Source organism: Bison bison, unplaced genomic scaffold, assembly GCF_000754665.1.
Source record: "Bison bison bison isolate TAMUID 2011002044 unplaced genomic scaffold, Bison_UMD1.0 scf7180017864148, whole genome shotgun sequence".
In the NCBI taxonomy this organism is placed as follows: Eukaryota; Metazoa; Chordata; class Mammalia; order Artiodactyla; family Bovidae; genus Bison; species Bison bison.
The window spans coordinates 7,789,255-7,805,805 of NW_011494720.1; the positions used below are offsets into that span (position 1 = coordinate 7,789,255).

Genomic DNA, 16,551 nt, shown 5'->3' on the forward strand with positions numbered 1-16,551 from the left:
TCAGTTCCCGGGGTCTGGAGAGCTGTCTTCTCCCAGGACTGCTTTTCAGTCTTCCAGGGAAACTGGGGAACTTCAGTGACCTCAGAATGTGCTTGGTGTTGATGTCAGAATCGGTGCTGCACGTGAATGAGAGAGAGCTGCTGAGATCACAGGTGGAGCTCAGGAACTGCCGAAATCTAGACCAAGTTCTGAAACCCGTCCCTGTCATGGGGTGCACCTTTCAACTCCAGCCTTTCTGGAGAATCGGCCACGGGCTTCCAGATTCAGGGATCTCCGGATAAGCCAGATCCAGTTTTAGGATCTTGAGGGAAAACAAGCTACACCATAAATCTTACTGTACCAGCAGCTTGTTTTACCAGCAAGAATAAGTGAATCGCTCACATTGGAATTAGACACAATGTCTAATAACCATTTCTTCTAGGTCCTGAATGGCTCGTAGGTGAGCATCACATCTCTGTGACAGTGTGTCTGACAACACTGCCATCCAGCAGAGGAATCGTCTTCTTTTCTGAGACCCCACATCACATCACCCAGATGCTGGGTGAAAGTCCAGGCCTTGATACACAGACCCGTCCTTTATCTGAACTTCATCTGCCTAGTAGTGCACAGAACATCGAATGAATTGAATTTAGGCTTTGCTCTTGATTTGCATTTCACTTGGAGCTTTTGTAAACTCTCTGAGTCCTCTCTGGGAGTCGGGGTCACAGCAGAGGGAAGGACACTCAGGATGGACAGTGGTGGGTTCTCTGACCTTACCTGCACTCTCGTAGTTGTGGCCTTCTCATCGTGGAAGTGCTGGTACTGCAGTAGATGTATCATGTGTGGTTTTCTCCTGGTTTAGGTGTGTTTCAGGGGAACCTGCAGTCCCCACTCATGTAGTGAACACTCCCTACCCATGTAGTGAACACTCCCCATCTCTGTAGTGAACACTCCCCACCCTTTTACATGAACACTCCCCACCCATGGAATGAACTCTCCCCACCCATGGAATGAACACTCCCCACCCATGTAGTGAGCACTCCCCATCCCTGTAGTGAAGCACTCCCCATCCCTGTAGTGAACACTCCCCACCCACGTAGTGAGCACTCCCCACCCATGTAGTGAACTCTCCCCACCCATGTAGTGAACACTCCCCACCCATGTAGTGAACACTCCCCATCCCTGTAGTGAACACTCCCCATCCCTGTAGTGAACACTCCCCACCCATGTAGTGAGCACTCCCCACCCATGTAGTGAACACTCCCCATCCCTGTAGAGAACACTCCCCACCCACGTAGTGAACACTCCCCACCCATGTAGTGAACATCTGTGTTCAGAGTCTCCGTTGACTTCACAAGAGAAACTTGGATGCTGTTGTACGTGCTCAGTGGCTCCATTTCTTAAACTCCTTAAATGAGAGTTCCGAACAGACAACCCCCCCCACCCCGCCAGCTCATGTTGACTGCCTCCCTCTTTTTCGTTTCAGAGGTGGTGGCCCAGTGGTGCACGCAGGGAGACCTCCTGGCAGTTGCTGGTATGGAGCGCCCAAGCCAGTTCAGTGACCTCCCCAATGGCCCTCTTCTGAAGAGTGCCATGGTCAAGTTCTACAACGTTCGTGGGGAGCACATCTTTACCCTGGACACGCTTGTGCAAGTAAGGACGTGTGTCGGACACGCTATGACAGCAGTGTGTTAATTTGCCCCCAACTTCCATTAAGTACTCGTGAACTGCTTCTACTCATTGTAATTTTCTTTGGCAGACTTTAATCTTTTGTTGACCATGAATTAAATTATAGGGTATAAACCAGAAGAAGTAAGGGGAAAAAAAGTTTTTGCCTTTTAACCAAAATGTATCCGTTTCCATTCCTAAATGGTGGACAGTGAGTAAGCAGAGTGAGCTAGTGTTTATCATCTTTACAAAGTAAAAATCAGCAACTTGCAGAGAAGTAAATGGTGCATCTTTGTTTATTTACTCTGATTTTGTTTGTTATGCCAGTAATATACTTTTCCATTTAAGCTAAATTATTGTTGAACAATAAATAGGAAAGCTTAAAGGTCTTTTAAAAAGTGTGCACATGCGGGCCCCTTTCTGTTTGTTCTTATTTCCCAGAAGTCTGTAGATTGATCTGGTGTAGATCAATTACAGTGGAGACACAATTCCACTCTCATGGAGGTATAGTGGAGATAGATCTGAGCGTGAGTTGATGGTTGATGGGGGTGATAATAAACTAGGGACTTACGTTCTAGTCTGACCCAGCTCATCAGAGAGACAGGTGTGCCAGATTTTAGGAAATTTGTAGTTGTGTGTGTGCTCAGTCGTGTCCAACTCTTTGCAACCCCCATGGACTGTAACCCACCAGGCTCCTCTGTCCATGGGATTCTCCAGGCAAGCATCACTAGAGTGGGTTGCCATTTCCTCTTCCAGGGGCTCTTCCCTACCCAGGGATCAAACCTATGTGTCTTGTGTCTCCTGTATTGGCAGGTGAAGTCTTTACCACTGAGCCACCTGGGAATCCAGATGCCAGCTCTAATTATCTAAATACATATATTTTTAATTGTAGTACAATACACATTTACTGTCTCACCCATTTTTTAAGTGTATTGCATTATTGTGTAACCAATCTCCAGAACTGTTTCATCGTGTAAGACTGTGAATTTTTGACTATTCTGCATACCTCGTGTAAGTGGAACCGTGCAGTGTCTGTCTTTTTGTGTCTGGCTTATTTCATCCACATTGTAGCCTGTGTCAGAATTTTGTTCCTTTTTAAGGCTGAAGAATATGCTGTTGTATGTGTACAACTACATCTTGTTCATCCATTCATCCATCAGTGGATGTCTGGTTTCCTTCCAGCTTTTGGCTATTATGAATAATGCTGCTGTGAACAGGAATATACAAATATCTCTTTGAGATGCTGCTTTCAGTTCTATTGGATAAATGCCCAGAAGTTGAATTGCTAGGTTATATGGTAATTCTATTTCTAACTTTTTTGAGGAGCTTCCATACTGTTTCCACAGTGGGTGCTCCAGTTTACACTCCCACCAGAAGTACACAGAGACCCCCCACGTCCTTGCCAGCTCTTGCTGTTTTCTGGCTTTTGGGTGGTAGCCATCCAGATGGTCACGAGGTGGATCTCACTGTGGTTTTGATTTGTGTTATCCCCGATGATTAGTTTGGAGAAGGCAATGGCACCCCACTCCAGTACTCTTGCCTGGAAAATCCCATGGATGGAGGAGCCTGGTAGGCAGTCCATGGGGTCGCTAAGAGTCGGACACGACTGAGGGACTTCACTTTCACTTTCATTCATTGGAGAAGGAAATGGCAACCCACTCCAGTGTTCTTGCCTGGAGAATCCCAGGGACGGGGGAGCCTGGTGGGCTGCCGTTTATGGGGTCGCACGGAGTTGGACACAACTGAAGCGACTTAGCAGCAGCAGCAGATGATTAGTTACATTGAGCATCTTTTCATGTACTTGTTGACCATGTGTATATCTTCCTTAGAAAAATGTCTGTTCAAGGCCATTGCCCATTTCCTAACTAAATTGTTTGGTTTTTTTGTTGTTGAGTTGTAGGATTAAAAAAAAAAAGTTTATTTGTATTAGTTTTATTTATTTATTTATATAGGCTGCATTGCATGGCATGTGGGATCTTAGTTCCCCAACCAGGGATTGAACCTGAGCCCCTTGCAGTGGATGTGCAGATTCTTAACCATTGGACTGCTGGGAAGGTCCCAAGTTACAGGATTTAAATGTATGTTTCGACAATGTAAAATCTTCTGTGAGCAGATAAGCATATTTGTTTGTTCATCTGTTCAAACATCCAGCAAACATATTTTGCGGGGCTCCTATGCAGCTGGGCCCTGAGCTCAGAGCTCTGAGTGCTGGGGTATAGAAGGTGATGTAGGAGCCAGTCAAGGTAACAAGCTGGAGTCACGCCCCAGCCAGAGAAGGGCAGCGTGGTTTTAAAGTGAGATTCAGTGTTGCCCAGGCCAGGCCGCCTCTGCAACCCCTAGAGGCAGAAGTGGTACAAGCTGCCTGATACTAGGAATTGGAGAAATTTATGTAGCAGAAAGATGAAGAATGGAAGGAACTTAGGGAACTGGGAAGAAGGTTACAGAAATGGGCAGCCATGGAGTTGGAGTGGGAAGAAGCTCTGTGACCTGATACTGGCCAGAAAAAAGTCATAATCAGGCATTTTCAGAAAGAAGTGATAAACACAGGGTGGGAAGCGGTGCATGGATAGGAAATTCAAACTCCTGCTTCAGAAGTGAAGTGGTTCCAAGTGATGAGGCGGACCCGGGAGGCGCTGAAGTGGAGCAGAGCTGAGGCCGTTAGCAGGAGGCCAGTGTGTGTGGCAAAGCAGACGTAGACATTGGAGTCCCTGTGTGTTTGAGATTGAAGAAGAGGTTACCTTGCTTACACAGTAACTGTGACCCTACTGCCAGTCTATTTCCTGGAACTTAGTATAGGTGCTTAGTAAGTACGTGTTCAGTGGATTGACGGATGGACAGTTACGGTTTCTTAGTTCTTTCTGTTGAATATTTGACCCAGCAGGCTGTGTGCCCTCAATCAGATCTCATGCCAGCTTTCTACCTCTAGGCTCACTGAGAGACAAGCAGGAGAGCTTGGAAACTCTCAGCCCTTTCTGACTTAAGATCTTTTATGTCTGCTAGAGCATTTGTGAATTGAAGCGCTGAAACACACTCCCAGTGCACTCCCAGTGCACTGAGCATCGACCATGATTCTGTCTGACTCAGGGCACCCTTCCCTTGCATCCCCCCTACAGAGACTGTCCTTCCCGGCCATTTCAGCTTGGGGAAATCCATCGTCTCTGTTGTCCACACAGCCACGTCCTTTGGTAAATCTGCCCAAAGACTGCGACCCCTCTTCTCTGTGAACCGTCAGGGTGTGTACTACCTCTGGCACGTATTACACTTTTTTTGTTTATTTGTTTTACTTTCTTAAAGACCACACAGTTTCTCTATTTTTCTGATCTTCACTGTGCTTAGAATGCAGTAGAAGCTCAATGATCTTAACCATCTGCAAGCGTTCTCATCAGCTATCACATGAGACTAGCATAGATCCTGAGTTTAAGCCATTTGAGGCTCAGGGATAAGAGAGACTGGCTATCTTATCTACCTTTGGAAAAGATAGTCACATAGCATCCCTGCATTTTAATAAATTGTTGACTCTGTTTTCATTTGAGGCTCTGTTTGAGCCATTGAAAAATTGCCTCAATAATATATAGTTAAATAATGATGCTCTTAAAAACCAAGTACAGTATCGATTGCGTGTGGCAGCAGCTTAACTGTCATCTGTAATGATTCTAGAATCACGTGTCTGTACTGTGCTGTTCAAGTTGTCCAAAGGCAGGAACGTTTTTATGGCAGGAAGGAAGTTAGGCAGCTTATTGGGCTGTTTATAAAAAGAACTAAATGCAGTTTAGATTGGATAATTTATTTCCAAGTTAATGAGATTGTAGGTTATTACGCACAAAGCCAGTGCCCGGCACAGACTGGTGGCAGCCTCGCCTTAAAACGGATTCTCCTGAGTTACTCACAGCAGCAATGCTTGAGGCTGATGCTCTTAGAAGGAAATGCACTCTAATTCATTTTCCTTTCCTTCCTGCCTGTCATACTTTAAAAGTCTAGAGTCCCATCTCACCAGCTGCTATCTGTGACCATTTCTATGTAATTGGGGGTTCCCAGGTGGCGCTAGTGGTAAAGAACCCGCCTGCCAATGCAGGAAACGCCAGAGACGAGAGTTGGATCCATGGGTCAGGAAAAGCCCCTGGAGGAGGGCATAGCAACACACTCCAGCATTCTTGCCTTGGAAACCCCATGGACAAAGGAGCCTGGTGGGCTGCAGTCCATCGGGTCGCAGAGAGTCAGACACGACTGAACCGGCTTAGTACGCACATATGTAATTGCCTATCTGATCATCTGACCACAGAGTTTGAGGTTTAGCATCACTGACTGCAGTTCAAAGGCTTCAGTAATTCAGATCAGTGTGTTTTTGTTTGGTTTTGTTTGGTTAGATTGTTGGATTTTGGGGGTTTGTGTGTTTTAGCTTTATGAACTTTTTCTGTATTAAAGGCAGATTGGTAGAATCGCCTTACATTCTGTAAGGTTCAGGTATTAATATAAGATATTTGGATAAAAAATTAAAAGAGGAGGAAGATAGTGTGGACACTGAAAAGTCAAGTGAGTGATTATGGTCATTGACTTCCTGTGCTCTTGAAGGAGACTCTTTTAGCAAAAACTGTACTTGCCTCCTTTTGTTGAGAATTAACTCTGCCTATTCTCACAAAGCTGGCATAGGTATTCTTTTCCCATTGTTTGCTGTAAATAGATGAAAAAGTTCTTTCCGGGGTTGTCTGCTTACAAAATTCAAGGATGGTGTGTGTTCTTTTAAAATGGAGGTTTGGGTAAGTGAGTCCTGAGCCAGCTTTTATTACTGTGGCTTAGTTTTTGGTCAAATCATTGTAACTTAATATTCAGAATTGTCCATGGCACCAACCAACACAGTTTTACGGTGACTAGTCACCACCTTGGTCTATTTACAAGTGAACTGTTCTTGAAGGCTTTCCTTCTGTGTACATGCCTGTACAAATGTTGAATACCCTCTTCTGTCTGGGGCTGTGAAACATTTGAAGCGTATTTCCTCTGAAAGAGATACCCACCTTCTTAGGGGGAGCTTAGGCTTCCTTGGTGGCTCAGTGGTAAAAGTCAAAAAAGCCTGCCTGCCAATGCAGGAGATGTGGGTTCAATCCCTGGGTTGGGAAGACACCCTGGAGAAGGAAATGGCAACCCACTCCAGTATTCTTGCCTGAGAAATCTCATTGACAGAGGAGCCTGGCAGGCTGTAGTCCATGGGGTTGCAAAGAGTCAGACACAACTGAGCGACTAAAGAACAACAGAAAGGAAGGCAGGTGATTGGGTAACAGGAGACCTCTCTGACATTCCCAGGGTCTGACTCCCCAGCAGGGCCTCATCACCCAGAAACCACCTAACTGGGTGGCCACCTTTTCTTTTTCTCAGGCCAGTGTAGCTGGTTTGACCCTTTTGTGGTCTGTTGACTCTAATCTCACTTGAACAGCTTATCTTTAACAAGGGAAGGACATCCTGCTTTTTATTTTTATTCCCCTCAAGTTTTTAGGGGCTTCCCTGATAGCTCAGTTGGTAAAGAATCTGCCTGCAATGCAGGAGACCCCAGTTCGATTCCTGAGTCAGGAAGATCTGCTGGAGAAGGGATAGGCTACCCACTCCAGTATTCTTGGGCTTCCCTTGTGGCTCAGCTGGTAAAGAATCTGCCTGCAGTGTAGGAGAGCTGAGTTCGATTCCTGGGTTGGGATGATCCCCTGGAGAAGGGAAAGGCTACGCACTCTAGTATTCTGGCCTGGAGGTTCCATGGACTGTACGGTCCATGGGGTCACAAAGAGTCAGACACGACTGAGCGACTTTCACTTTGCTGAGTTATCAGAGGACCCCATGCAGTGCACACAGTTGGTGGAGTAGTGGGAAGCTTTGGGCTCCAGTCAGAGGCATCATCTTTGTGTCCACATCCACAGCTCCCTCGTGTCAGGCCTCAGCTGAGACTTCCTCCGGGGACACCTTCTCTGTCCCCCTGCCTGAAATGACCCCTGCTCTTCCTCTGGCTCCTTATCTTACTGCTCTTACCTTGCAGCGTTGTCACCATCTGACACCATCAGACCGTCTGTCCCTGTCACAGAGCCCAAGACCCTCCTGTCTCCCCTCCTTCCTCAGAGCCTCAGACCCATGAAGCAGGGAATTCCTTTTCTTCTGTGTCAATCCCCAGATGCCCAGCAGGTGTCCGGCCCACTACATACACTGTATAGGGACTCACTGACGGACTGATGACAGCTCATAGGCAAGTATGATTGGTGGAAGCACGGCATGGATCATGTGGCAGCAGGAAGTGAGGTCAGGAGCTCCTTGGCGTCTCTTCATGTGCTGTAAGGAGTTGAAACCGGCCGTTGACCATCCGTGATACTGTGGCCAGGGAGGCTGAGGGAGCAGACTCTCCCCTCTCCTCATACGGGGCTGGCGTCTGCCACAGAGAGAGGGCAGCCTGACTGTCCACAGCTGCTCCCCAGCTCCCTGTGAACGTCGCATATCTCCAGCCAGGGGCCACCTGTGTCTGTCCAGCACATTCACCAGGGCACCAGGTTCCTGCCACACCAGTGCTCCCGAAATGCAGCTCAGTGTCTTGTCTTGTGCCTCAGATTTACATGCAAAATACCTACAACAGATTAAGATCTGAATATTATCAACTCCACACCTCTAGCCTTGGTTCTAAAAATAGTCATTTTGTGCAGTTTGAGAAAGCGATGAAGCCTACAGATTTGCATCTGAGTTTTTCCCTAGCAGACGACAGCTGTTCAAACAAAAACATCATCTGTGGGAGTCGTGTGTATCTGCTGGAAGAGAATGTTGGGCAGACACGGTTCTCTTCGGCTGCAGCTGATCCTGGGCAGGGGGGCGTGCCTGGAGAAGACATGCCCTGTGTGTGAGGCTGGGTTGGGTGAGACCGGGGAATGCCTGTTCCACCTACAGATGGGGCCCCAGAAATGGCTGAGGGCGAGGCCGCTGGATGGAGGCGCCCCACCCTGTGTCTGTGCCGCCACCTTGACTCCTGTGCTTTCTGAGACAACACAGCACTTATAGTGAGGGCTCGTAGGCTGGGGCCCCAGTGAACAGCGCAAGAAGGCGAGCACCAGCAGGAAGCGAGCCTTGTAGAGAGGAGGAGGACGTGTAAGCGCCTGTGCGAGTATACACAAGGTATAAAAGGATTTTGTGGTGTGTGTTCATTTTCTTAACTTATTTCCAGCTTTATTAAGATTTATTTGATATGAACACTTTGTGAGTTTCAGGTGTACAGGGTGTGAATTTGATACACTTATATATTATAGTATGACTAAGCATGATTATGCTACTAAAAGAACTTTTGTCCTAAACTGCACTAATGGGGAGGTAGTTGCTGATGCCAAGAAGTTTAGGGGGTATGTTTTTTTCTGTGTTGTCTGCCTTGTCATCGGCTGTGATCACATCTTGTTGTCAGTTAACAGTGTTCTCTGTTGGGTCTACCCTCTGTGAGGGATCCTCTTACAAGGAGGCCCATCTTGGAAGTAGTCTGAAGGCCCCAGACTGAGCGCCAGGCCCCATGGGCCTCCTCCAGGGGACCTCGGCCATGGTCCCACGCAGCGGCTGCCCGGCCTTGCTGTGATGACAGTGAAAGATGAATTATCTCCAGCCTTGCATTTTGTTTTTAATTTGAAACCAGAATTAGCTGACCCTGGAGGCTATTTTAAGCTAGTGTCTTCATGTGTTCCTTTTATCTCGACGATTGTCACTGAAGTATCGTGAAAGTTCTCTTCCTATCTGTTTCATATGCAAGATCTGGTGTCCCCTCTTCCAATCCTGGCAGCCCCTCAGGACTCCATTAAATTAGGACTCCATCTGCCCAGATCGGAAGGAGCAGATTCTCTTGCTGCTTCTCCATCACAGCCCTCCACCTCTTTCTTTCTTCCTTGGCCGATGGAACCCCTGAGCTTTGGATTTCTTTTCCCTGACGCAGCCAGTTTCTGACTCGCGTATTTGGCTATCATCCTCCTTTTTCAAAGCAAATAACATCCACAGACCTCTAGGGCAGCTGCCACAGAAACTGTGTTCCTCTCTCTGCCCTTTCCTACCCTGTCAGCTCAAGGATAGCTGAGAATCTCTGGGTTGTCACCTGTGATGGGTCCCAGAAGCATCTTTTTATCTCTTTTAATCCTCACAGCCCCCATTTTACTCATGAAAAAGTACAAGACTTCCAGGGTTATATAATATTCCCTGGGTCACAAGCTTGTGACTTGAATCCAGTGTTGACCTGACTATCTAAAATGGTTCTTGTCAGGACCAAAGTGATGGGCTATCTGGTCTACCTCCTCACTACCCCTCCAAGCCTTGGATTACTACTGGTTACTTCAGGATCCAAGTAGTGGGGCCTCAGTAAGGAAAAGGGGTTACTGTACCCCAGGCTAAGTGCATCCCCTGGCAGAAATGTCATTATATGAAGTTCAGTTAGGTTTTTTTGTCACCTAATTTAATGAGATAATCCATGTGAAAGAGTTTTGTAACACCGTTCTGGTGCTTTGGGCTCTGGCCTGGGGACCTAACTGCTATTCACCGACAGTACTGACTATCATATGGATCTAATGTTCTCTATTGTGCTTTTTAAAACCAACCTGCTGCAGATCTGTGAGATGACTTTGTTTTGCTCGACACGGGGTGCGTGACCTCGGTTTGCTTTCCCAAGAGTCCAGGCTGACTCGCCCTCCCTTCCCTCCCCGGCAGCGCCCCATCGTGTCCATCTGCTGGGGACACCGGGACTCACGGCTGCTGATGGCTTCGGGACCGGCCCTGTACGTGGTGCGCGTGGAGCACCGGGTGTCCAGCCTGCAGCTGCTGTGCCAGCAGGCCATCACCAGCGCCCTGCGCGAGGACAAGGACGTCAACAAGCTGACCCTGCCCCCCCGCCTTTGCTCCTACCTCTCTACTGCCTTCATTCCCACCATCAAGGTGAAGCCCCACCGCCTCCTCCCTCACCCTGCCCGCCTGCCCCCAAAGGACCGCAGGGAGGAGGGTGGGGTGCGGAGCACCAGTCACGTGGCACCCATAGTCTGCCGTTGTCCTCCCCTGTGCAGTCCGCCCCTCGTGTCCGTGTCCAAGGCAGATTGGTCCTGGGTGATGGAACTGATCCTCTCGTGGCACAGGTAGCGTTCCGAGCCTGACCGCGTGGCCCTCCCAACGACCAGTCTGTCGGTTCAGTCCTGACTCAGTGGCAGCCGCTGCCATGATTCCCGTGTGCGAGAGCAGGGCACGTGTTCCTGGAAGTCAGATAGCTCTTCATCCACAGTTGCTGGAGTGGTCAGGATTGGGCCCCATTCAGTCCTAGGGTCTGTTCTCCTCACCCCTGTGCTCAGGAGGCCAACCCCACGCAGCACTGACTGCCAGCTGTAACTTGGCAGTAACCCGGGAGCTAGGATGTTCTTGGAGTGGGTGGACTGTGCTGCCAGTCGCTGTTTAAGGGCAGCTTTCCCTCCTACCCTCTGGGCCTCCCTCTGCTCCTTAGGTTCTTTTCTGTACAATATTCTCTTTTTTGTTTTCTGTCTTGCTTCTAAGTATCACATTGGCTTGTTGGTTACTTTTTCTCTAAAACATCAGAGTTTTAGAACCTGTTATGATTCCCCCCCACACCCTGAGTTGGTTTACAGTCTTAGTTCTGCAGTAGCGATTCTCAACCCTGGCTGCACATTCGAGTCACCTGTGGAGTTTTGAGAACATGCCTGTGCCCAGGCCCGCCCACAGGTTCCAGTTCCACTGTCTGAGGTGGGGTCCTGGCTGAGGTCTTTCTGAAAGCTCCTGGGAGAGTCCCATGGGCCCCCAGAGCTGTGAGTCCTGAGCTGCAGCCAGCACAGAGTCACCGGTGAGGCCCACATGCTCTTCCTTCCGTGTCCTGCCTGCAGCCCCCAATTCCAGACCCCAACAACATGCGGGACTTCGTCAGTTACCCGTCGGCTGGCAGCGAGCGGCTGCACTGCACCATGAAGCGCACAGAGGACGACCCGGAGGTGGGCGGCCCGTGCTACACACTCTACCTGGAGCACCTGGGCGGGCTGGTCCCCATCCTCAAGGGCCGGCGCGTCAGCAAGCTTCGGCCCGAGTTCGTCATCATGGACCCGAGGACCGACAGCCGAGCAGGTGGGGCCCTCCCCCGGGACACGGCGGCCAGTGCGGAGGTGGGACCTGCGGATGAAACACGAGCCAGCCTCGGCTGGCCAGTAGGGCCCTTGAAGCCGCTGTTTCTCTGTTAAAAGTTAAGGCTTCTCTAAATGCTGCTTCTGCCGGGGTTGTGAAAGCGTTCCGTAGGGCTCTGTGGGGTCGGGGCTGTGGTGAGAGGCAGCCAACAGCTGCCTATGCGGGTTACTTATCAGGTGTTCACTGAGGACCTTATGTGCTGTGAAGGCCATAGTGGGGGGGTGGGCAGAGGGAACAAGAGAGTTAAAGCTTCTGAACCTCCAGCCCACTCCTCAGCCTCCCTCTAGAATCTTACTTCTGCTCCTTGCTCATCCACCATTAGCTGCTTGTTAGCTGACTGCCGAGAGTAGTGTCCCAGTCATCCATGGAGATCTCGCATGATGGGCCAGCCCGTCCTTCCAGGAGCTCCCCCAGACTGGTCTCCGTGAGTGCGCCCAGGTGCTCCCTGCGCAGTTCTCCCGGGAGCCTCCCTCTCCTTCCTCCCTCCCTTCGGACAGCACTCTCCCCTGCACCTGCCCCCACAGCTGTATTTTGGACACATATAGCTTGTCTGCTTCCACTGCTCCACAGCTGGAAAGGAGTTTGTCCTCAGGTGAATTGTACACGGTGTTTCCCCCATGTCTGACTTAGATTTACATGGGACCTTGGGCTTTAGACAAGAGTGTTGATGCTGGAATGAGGCAGAAGACTTGGGGGCTGCCGGGACGGGGTGAGTGTATCTTGCACAGGAGAGGGACAAGAATTTGAGCAGGGCAGCAGGCTAGGGTGCTGCAGACCATGTTTGGAGACAGGGCTTTTAGGGGCAATTACGACTGAAGGAGGCTGTAAGGGTGGGGTCCTAATCCAGTATGATCGTGGCTTTGCAAGGAGGAGAGAGGTCTCTGGTCTGTCCACACGTGCATGCCGTGTAAGGACATGAGGCGGGACTGTCAGCAGGAAGGGAGAGCGCCATCGCCAGAACCTGATCCTGCTGGCACCCTGATCCCGGACTTCCAGCCTCCAGACTGAGAAAGTAAATTTCTGTTGTCTAAGCCCATGTGAGGTATTTTTGCCATAAACTTCGCTCCATAGACACCTTTGCTCTGAGCGTTTTCACTGTGAAAAAAAAAATAACTCGCTGATAGTTTGGTTTGACAGCTTGGTTCCAGCTGCTTGAATGGCAGTAGTATTAGGGGATGGGACCTTGGGGAGGCGATGAGTTCAAGAGGGCAGGGCCTGTGTATCGTGAGCTCAGTGCCTGATAAAAAGGGCTGCAGTAAGATTCCCGGCCCCTCCTGCCGCGGGAGGGCACAGTGAGAAGCCCGCAGTCCACAGCCCCGAAGAGGGCAGGACCGGAACCCAGCCATGCCGGTCCCCTGATGTGGGACATCCAGCCTCTAAAATGGCAAGACTTTAATTTCTGTTGTTTATAAGTCCCCTGGTGTGTGGTATATTATTATAGCAGCCTGAACAGACTAAGACATTAGTGAGAAAAAGAGCAAGTAGTGAGTCCCATAGCAATGGTGAAATCCTGGCCTACACAAGTAGGTCAGTGCTGAGTGGACAGTGTGTTGCAGAACTTGCTCAGGTCAGTGGACTGGCTCATTGCTCAGGAACACGTGGAAGCGTCCTGTGGGCTCACAGGGGTTTCTGAATCGTGGCCAAGCTTTCTCTGATCCAGGAATAGTTTGTAATTATCTAATTACAGATAAAGCACTACTCGGGGCGGGTGATGGGGCTCGGATGCCCAGCACTGGGGCTTGCTGGGTGCAGGAGTTGTGTTCCCCGGTCTGGGCAGCAGTTTAGGGCTGCGGTGGTGACACAGACGGGGTATCAGCGGTCTCCCTGCCTGGTTGTTCTGCTCTGCCTCCTGTGGCCTCCGAGAGGCCCCTGTCTGCAGATGTCACCTCCATATGCTCAGAAACCTAGAGACTGGTTTGAATGAACAGACTCATCCTTGTAGATGTAAGTAGCCCTTTTGAACGACCAGATCTCTCATGTTCTAGAAATAATTTCACTCAGCTTCTTTATTATTTTGCCAGATAATGTTCTTGGAGCCCCAGGGGATGAGGAAGTCAGCAAAGGAGAAGGGTATTTTGGGGGAAAAGTCTAACATGAACTCCATCTGCTCTGTGGCTTTGTGACAGCCCACTCCCGCACATCGCCTCCATCTCTGGCCTGGTGGCCGGCTGGCTCCCACACGGGCCCCTCCGTGGAGTCCAAAGCTGTCGCTCAGTGTCTGCTGCTGGGGTTCTCTTCCAGCCGTTGCTCAGAGCAGGTTGGAACCCACTGGGGGGTCTTCCCAGGTCCCGGGTCAGCAGCAGGCCCCCAGGGGGCAGTGATGGGGCTGGGAGGGCCCTGAGTCGGCAAGCCGCTTGCGTGGCCTGGGTCCCAGGGCTGCTGAGAGCCCGTGTGGGCCCAGACCGATACTGGGGGGTCCCGTGGTGCAAGAGCACAGCCGATTTGGCTCCAGCTTTCCATACAGTAAATGTGGCCAGGATGTTTTTTACATTCCAGAGGTGTTACAGTTCATACCCGTGTTGATAGCAACTGGAGTAGTGTGAAAATGTAGAAGGAAAACTGTCCTGCCCCTTCCTGTTTCAACCTCTAGACTAAAAATGACGGCCTGTGGAGTGAGTCTGTCCTCTGGTTTCCAGTAACGACCACTGCTGGGGGCTAATGGGCGTCACTCCCCTAAATGTTGCTGCTTGATGTCTCACCAGATGAAATCTATGGAAACAGCTTGATTTCCACCATGATCGACAGCTGCAACTGCTCAGACTCCAGCGACATTGAACTGAGTGATGACTGGGCTGCCAAGAAGTCTCCCAAAATCTCCCGAGCTAGCAAATCACCCAAACTCCCAAGGTAACCTGGACGTGCAGGAGTGTGCTCCCTGCTGTGTGTCTCTGGAGATGTGTCAGGTGTGTCTGCGGCAGAGTCCCACTGAAATCGACAGCTGAGGGGCACAGGCAGCAAAGGCAGCCACCTTTCATCCAGAAGGCCTGCCTGCAGCCATCTCAGCTTCCCTCATCCTCTCCTTTGCAACAGAAAAAGGCGTCCGGGAGGAGGTCTGCTAAGCGCACAGAACTTCCAGGGGTCAGCACCGATGGTGGGTGCTATGGGGGTCACAGCCAGGGAGCTTATTTTATCTTCCACTTTGAAAAGAGTAAGGAAGAGGGTTTACAGTGTATGTAGCATGTTAAAGAGAATGTCAAATTGTTGTTCAGTCACCCAGTCGTGTCCAACTCTTTGCGACCCCATGGACTGCAACACGCCAGGCGTCCCTGTCCCTCACCAGCTCCCAAAGTGTGCGCAAGTTCATGTCCATTGCATCAGTGATACCATTCAGCTGTCTCATCCTCTAGCGCCTTCTTCTCCTTATGCCCTCAATCTTTCCCAGCATCAGGGACTTTTCCACTGAGTCAGCTGTTTGCATCAGATGACCAAAATTCAGGAGTTTCAGCTTCAGCATCAGTCCTTCCAATGAGTATTCAGAGTTGATTTCCCTTAAGATTGGCTGGTTTGATTTCCTTGCTGTCCAAGGGACTCTCAGAAGTCTTCTCCAACACCACAGTTTGAAGGCATCAATTCTTTGGCACTCAGCCTTATTTACGGTCCAGCTCTCACAACTGTACGTGACCACTGGGAAGACCATAGCCTTGACTATATGGACCTTTGTCGGCAGAGCAATATCTCAGCTTTTCAACACACTGTCTAGGTTTCTCATAGCTTTCCTGCCAAGAAGCAAATATCTTCTGATTTCATGGCTGCAGTCACCATCTGCAGTGATGTTAGAGCCCACAAAGAGGAAATCGGTCACTACTTCCACCTTTTGCCTTCTATTTGCCATGAAGTAATGGGGCCAGATGCCATGATCTTAGTTTTTTTAATATTTCTTTTTAAGCCAGCTCTTTCACGCTCATTAGGAGGCTCTTTAGTTCCTCTTTGCTTTCTGCTATCAGAGTGGTATCATCTGCATATCTGAGTTTGTTGATGTTTCTCCCACCTATCTTGATTCTAGCCTACAACTCATCCAGCCCGGCATTCCTCATGATGTGCCCAGTGTATGGATTAAACAAGCAGGGTGACAGCAGACAGCCCTGCCTTACTCCTTTCTCAATCTTGTTTTATCTTCTACTTTGAGAGGAGTAAAGAAGAGGTTTTTACATTGTATGTAATGTGTTAAAGAAAATGTCAATTATATGCCTATAATTCTGTAATGGGAAAGTACTGAACTAAAAAATAATAATCCTAAAGTTTGTCATAAGGAATGGCAAAACGCTGAGAGTAGATGGAAGGGCCTTTGTTGTTATAGATAAGAAACCCAGCATTCCCTGTCCCAGCTCCCTGGCCTGAACACCGATTTCCTTAAAGGGTGCATTGATCGTCACTGAGACCCTCACCTCTAAATATCCTCTAAAGTTCCTGCGTGTTGCAGTCTCCAGAGCTGGCCCTCCTTCCTGCCGTCTCCAAGTGAATCCCCCCACCTGGCAGCCAGGCTGGTTGTCCTCAACACGAGAGCTTTAACCAGCTCTGTCCTCCTCAGCCCTAGATGTCTTATCGAGTCCTCAAGCCCATATAAGCGCAGAAGGCGGTGGCACCCCACTCCAGTACTCTTGCCTGGAAAATCCCACGGGCGGAAGAGCCTGGTAGGCTGCAGTCCATGGGGTCGCTAAGAGTCGGACACGACTGAGCGACTTCACTTTGACTTTTCACTTTCATGCATTGGAGAAGGAAATGGCAACCCACTCCAGTGTTCTTGCCTGGAGAATC

General features: G+C 49.6%; 1 protein-coding gene across 1 annotated transcript in view; it reads left to right on the forward strand.

The window, feature by feature from the left end:
- TULP4 (tubby like protein 4) overlaps window positions 1–16,551 on the forward strand; it is a 198,260-nt gene that overhangs the window by 167,685 nt on the left and 14,024 nt on the right. The window contains 4 exon segments of the mRNA XM_010840910.1: window positions 1,466–1,632; window positions 10,333–10,557; window positions 11,505–11,739; window positions 14,499–14,643. Of these exon segments, the coding sequence (XP_010839212.1) occupies window positions 1,466–1,632; window positions 10,333–10,557; window positions 11,505–11,739; window positions 14,499–14,643 (772 nt within the window).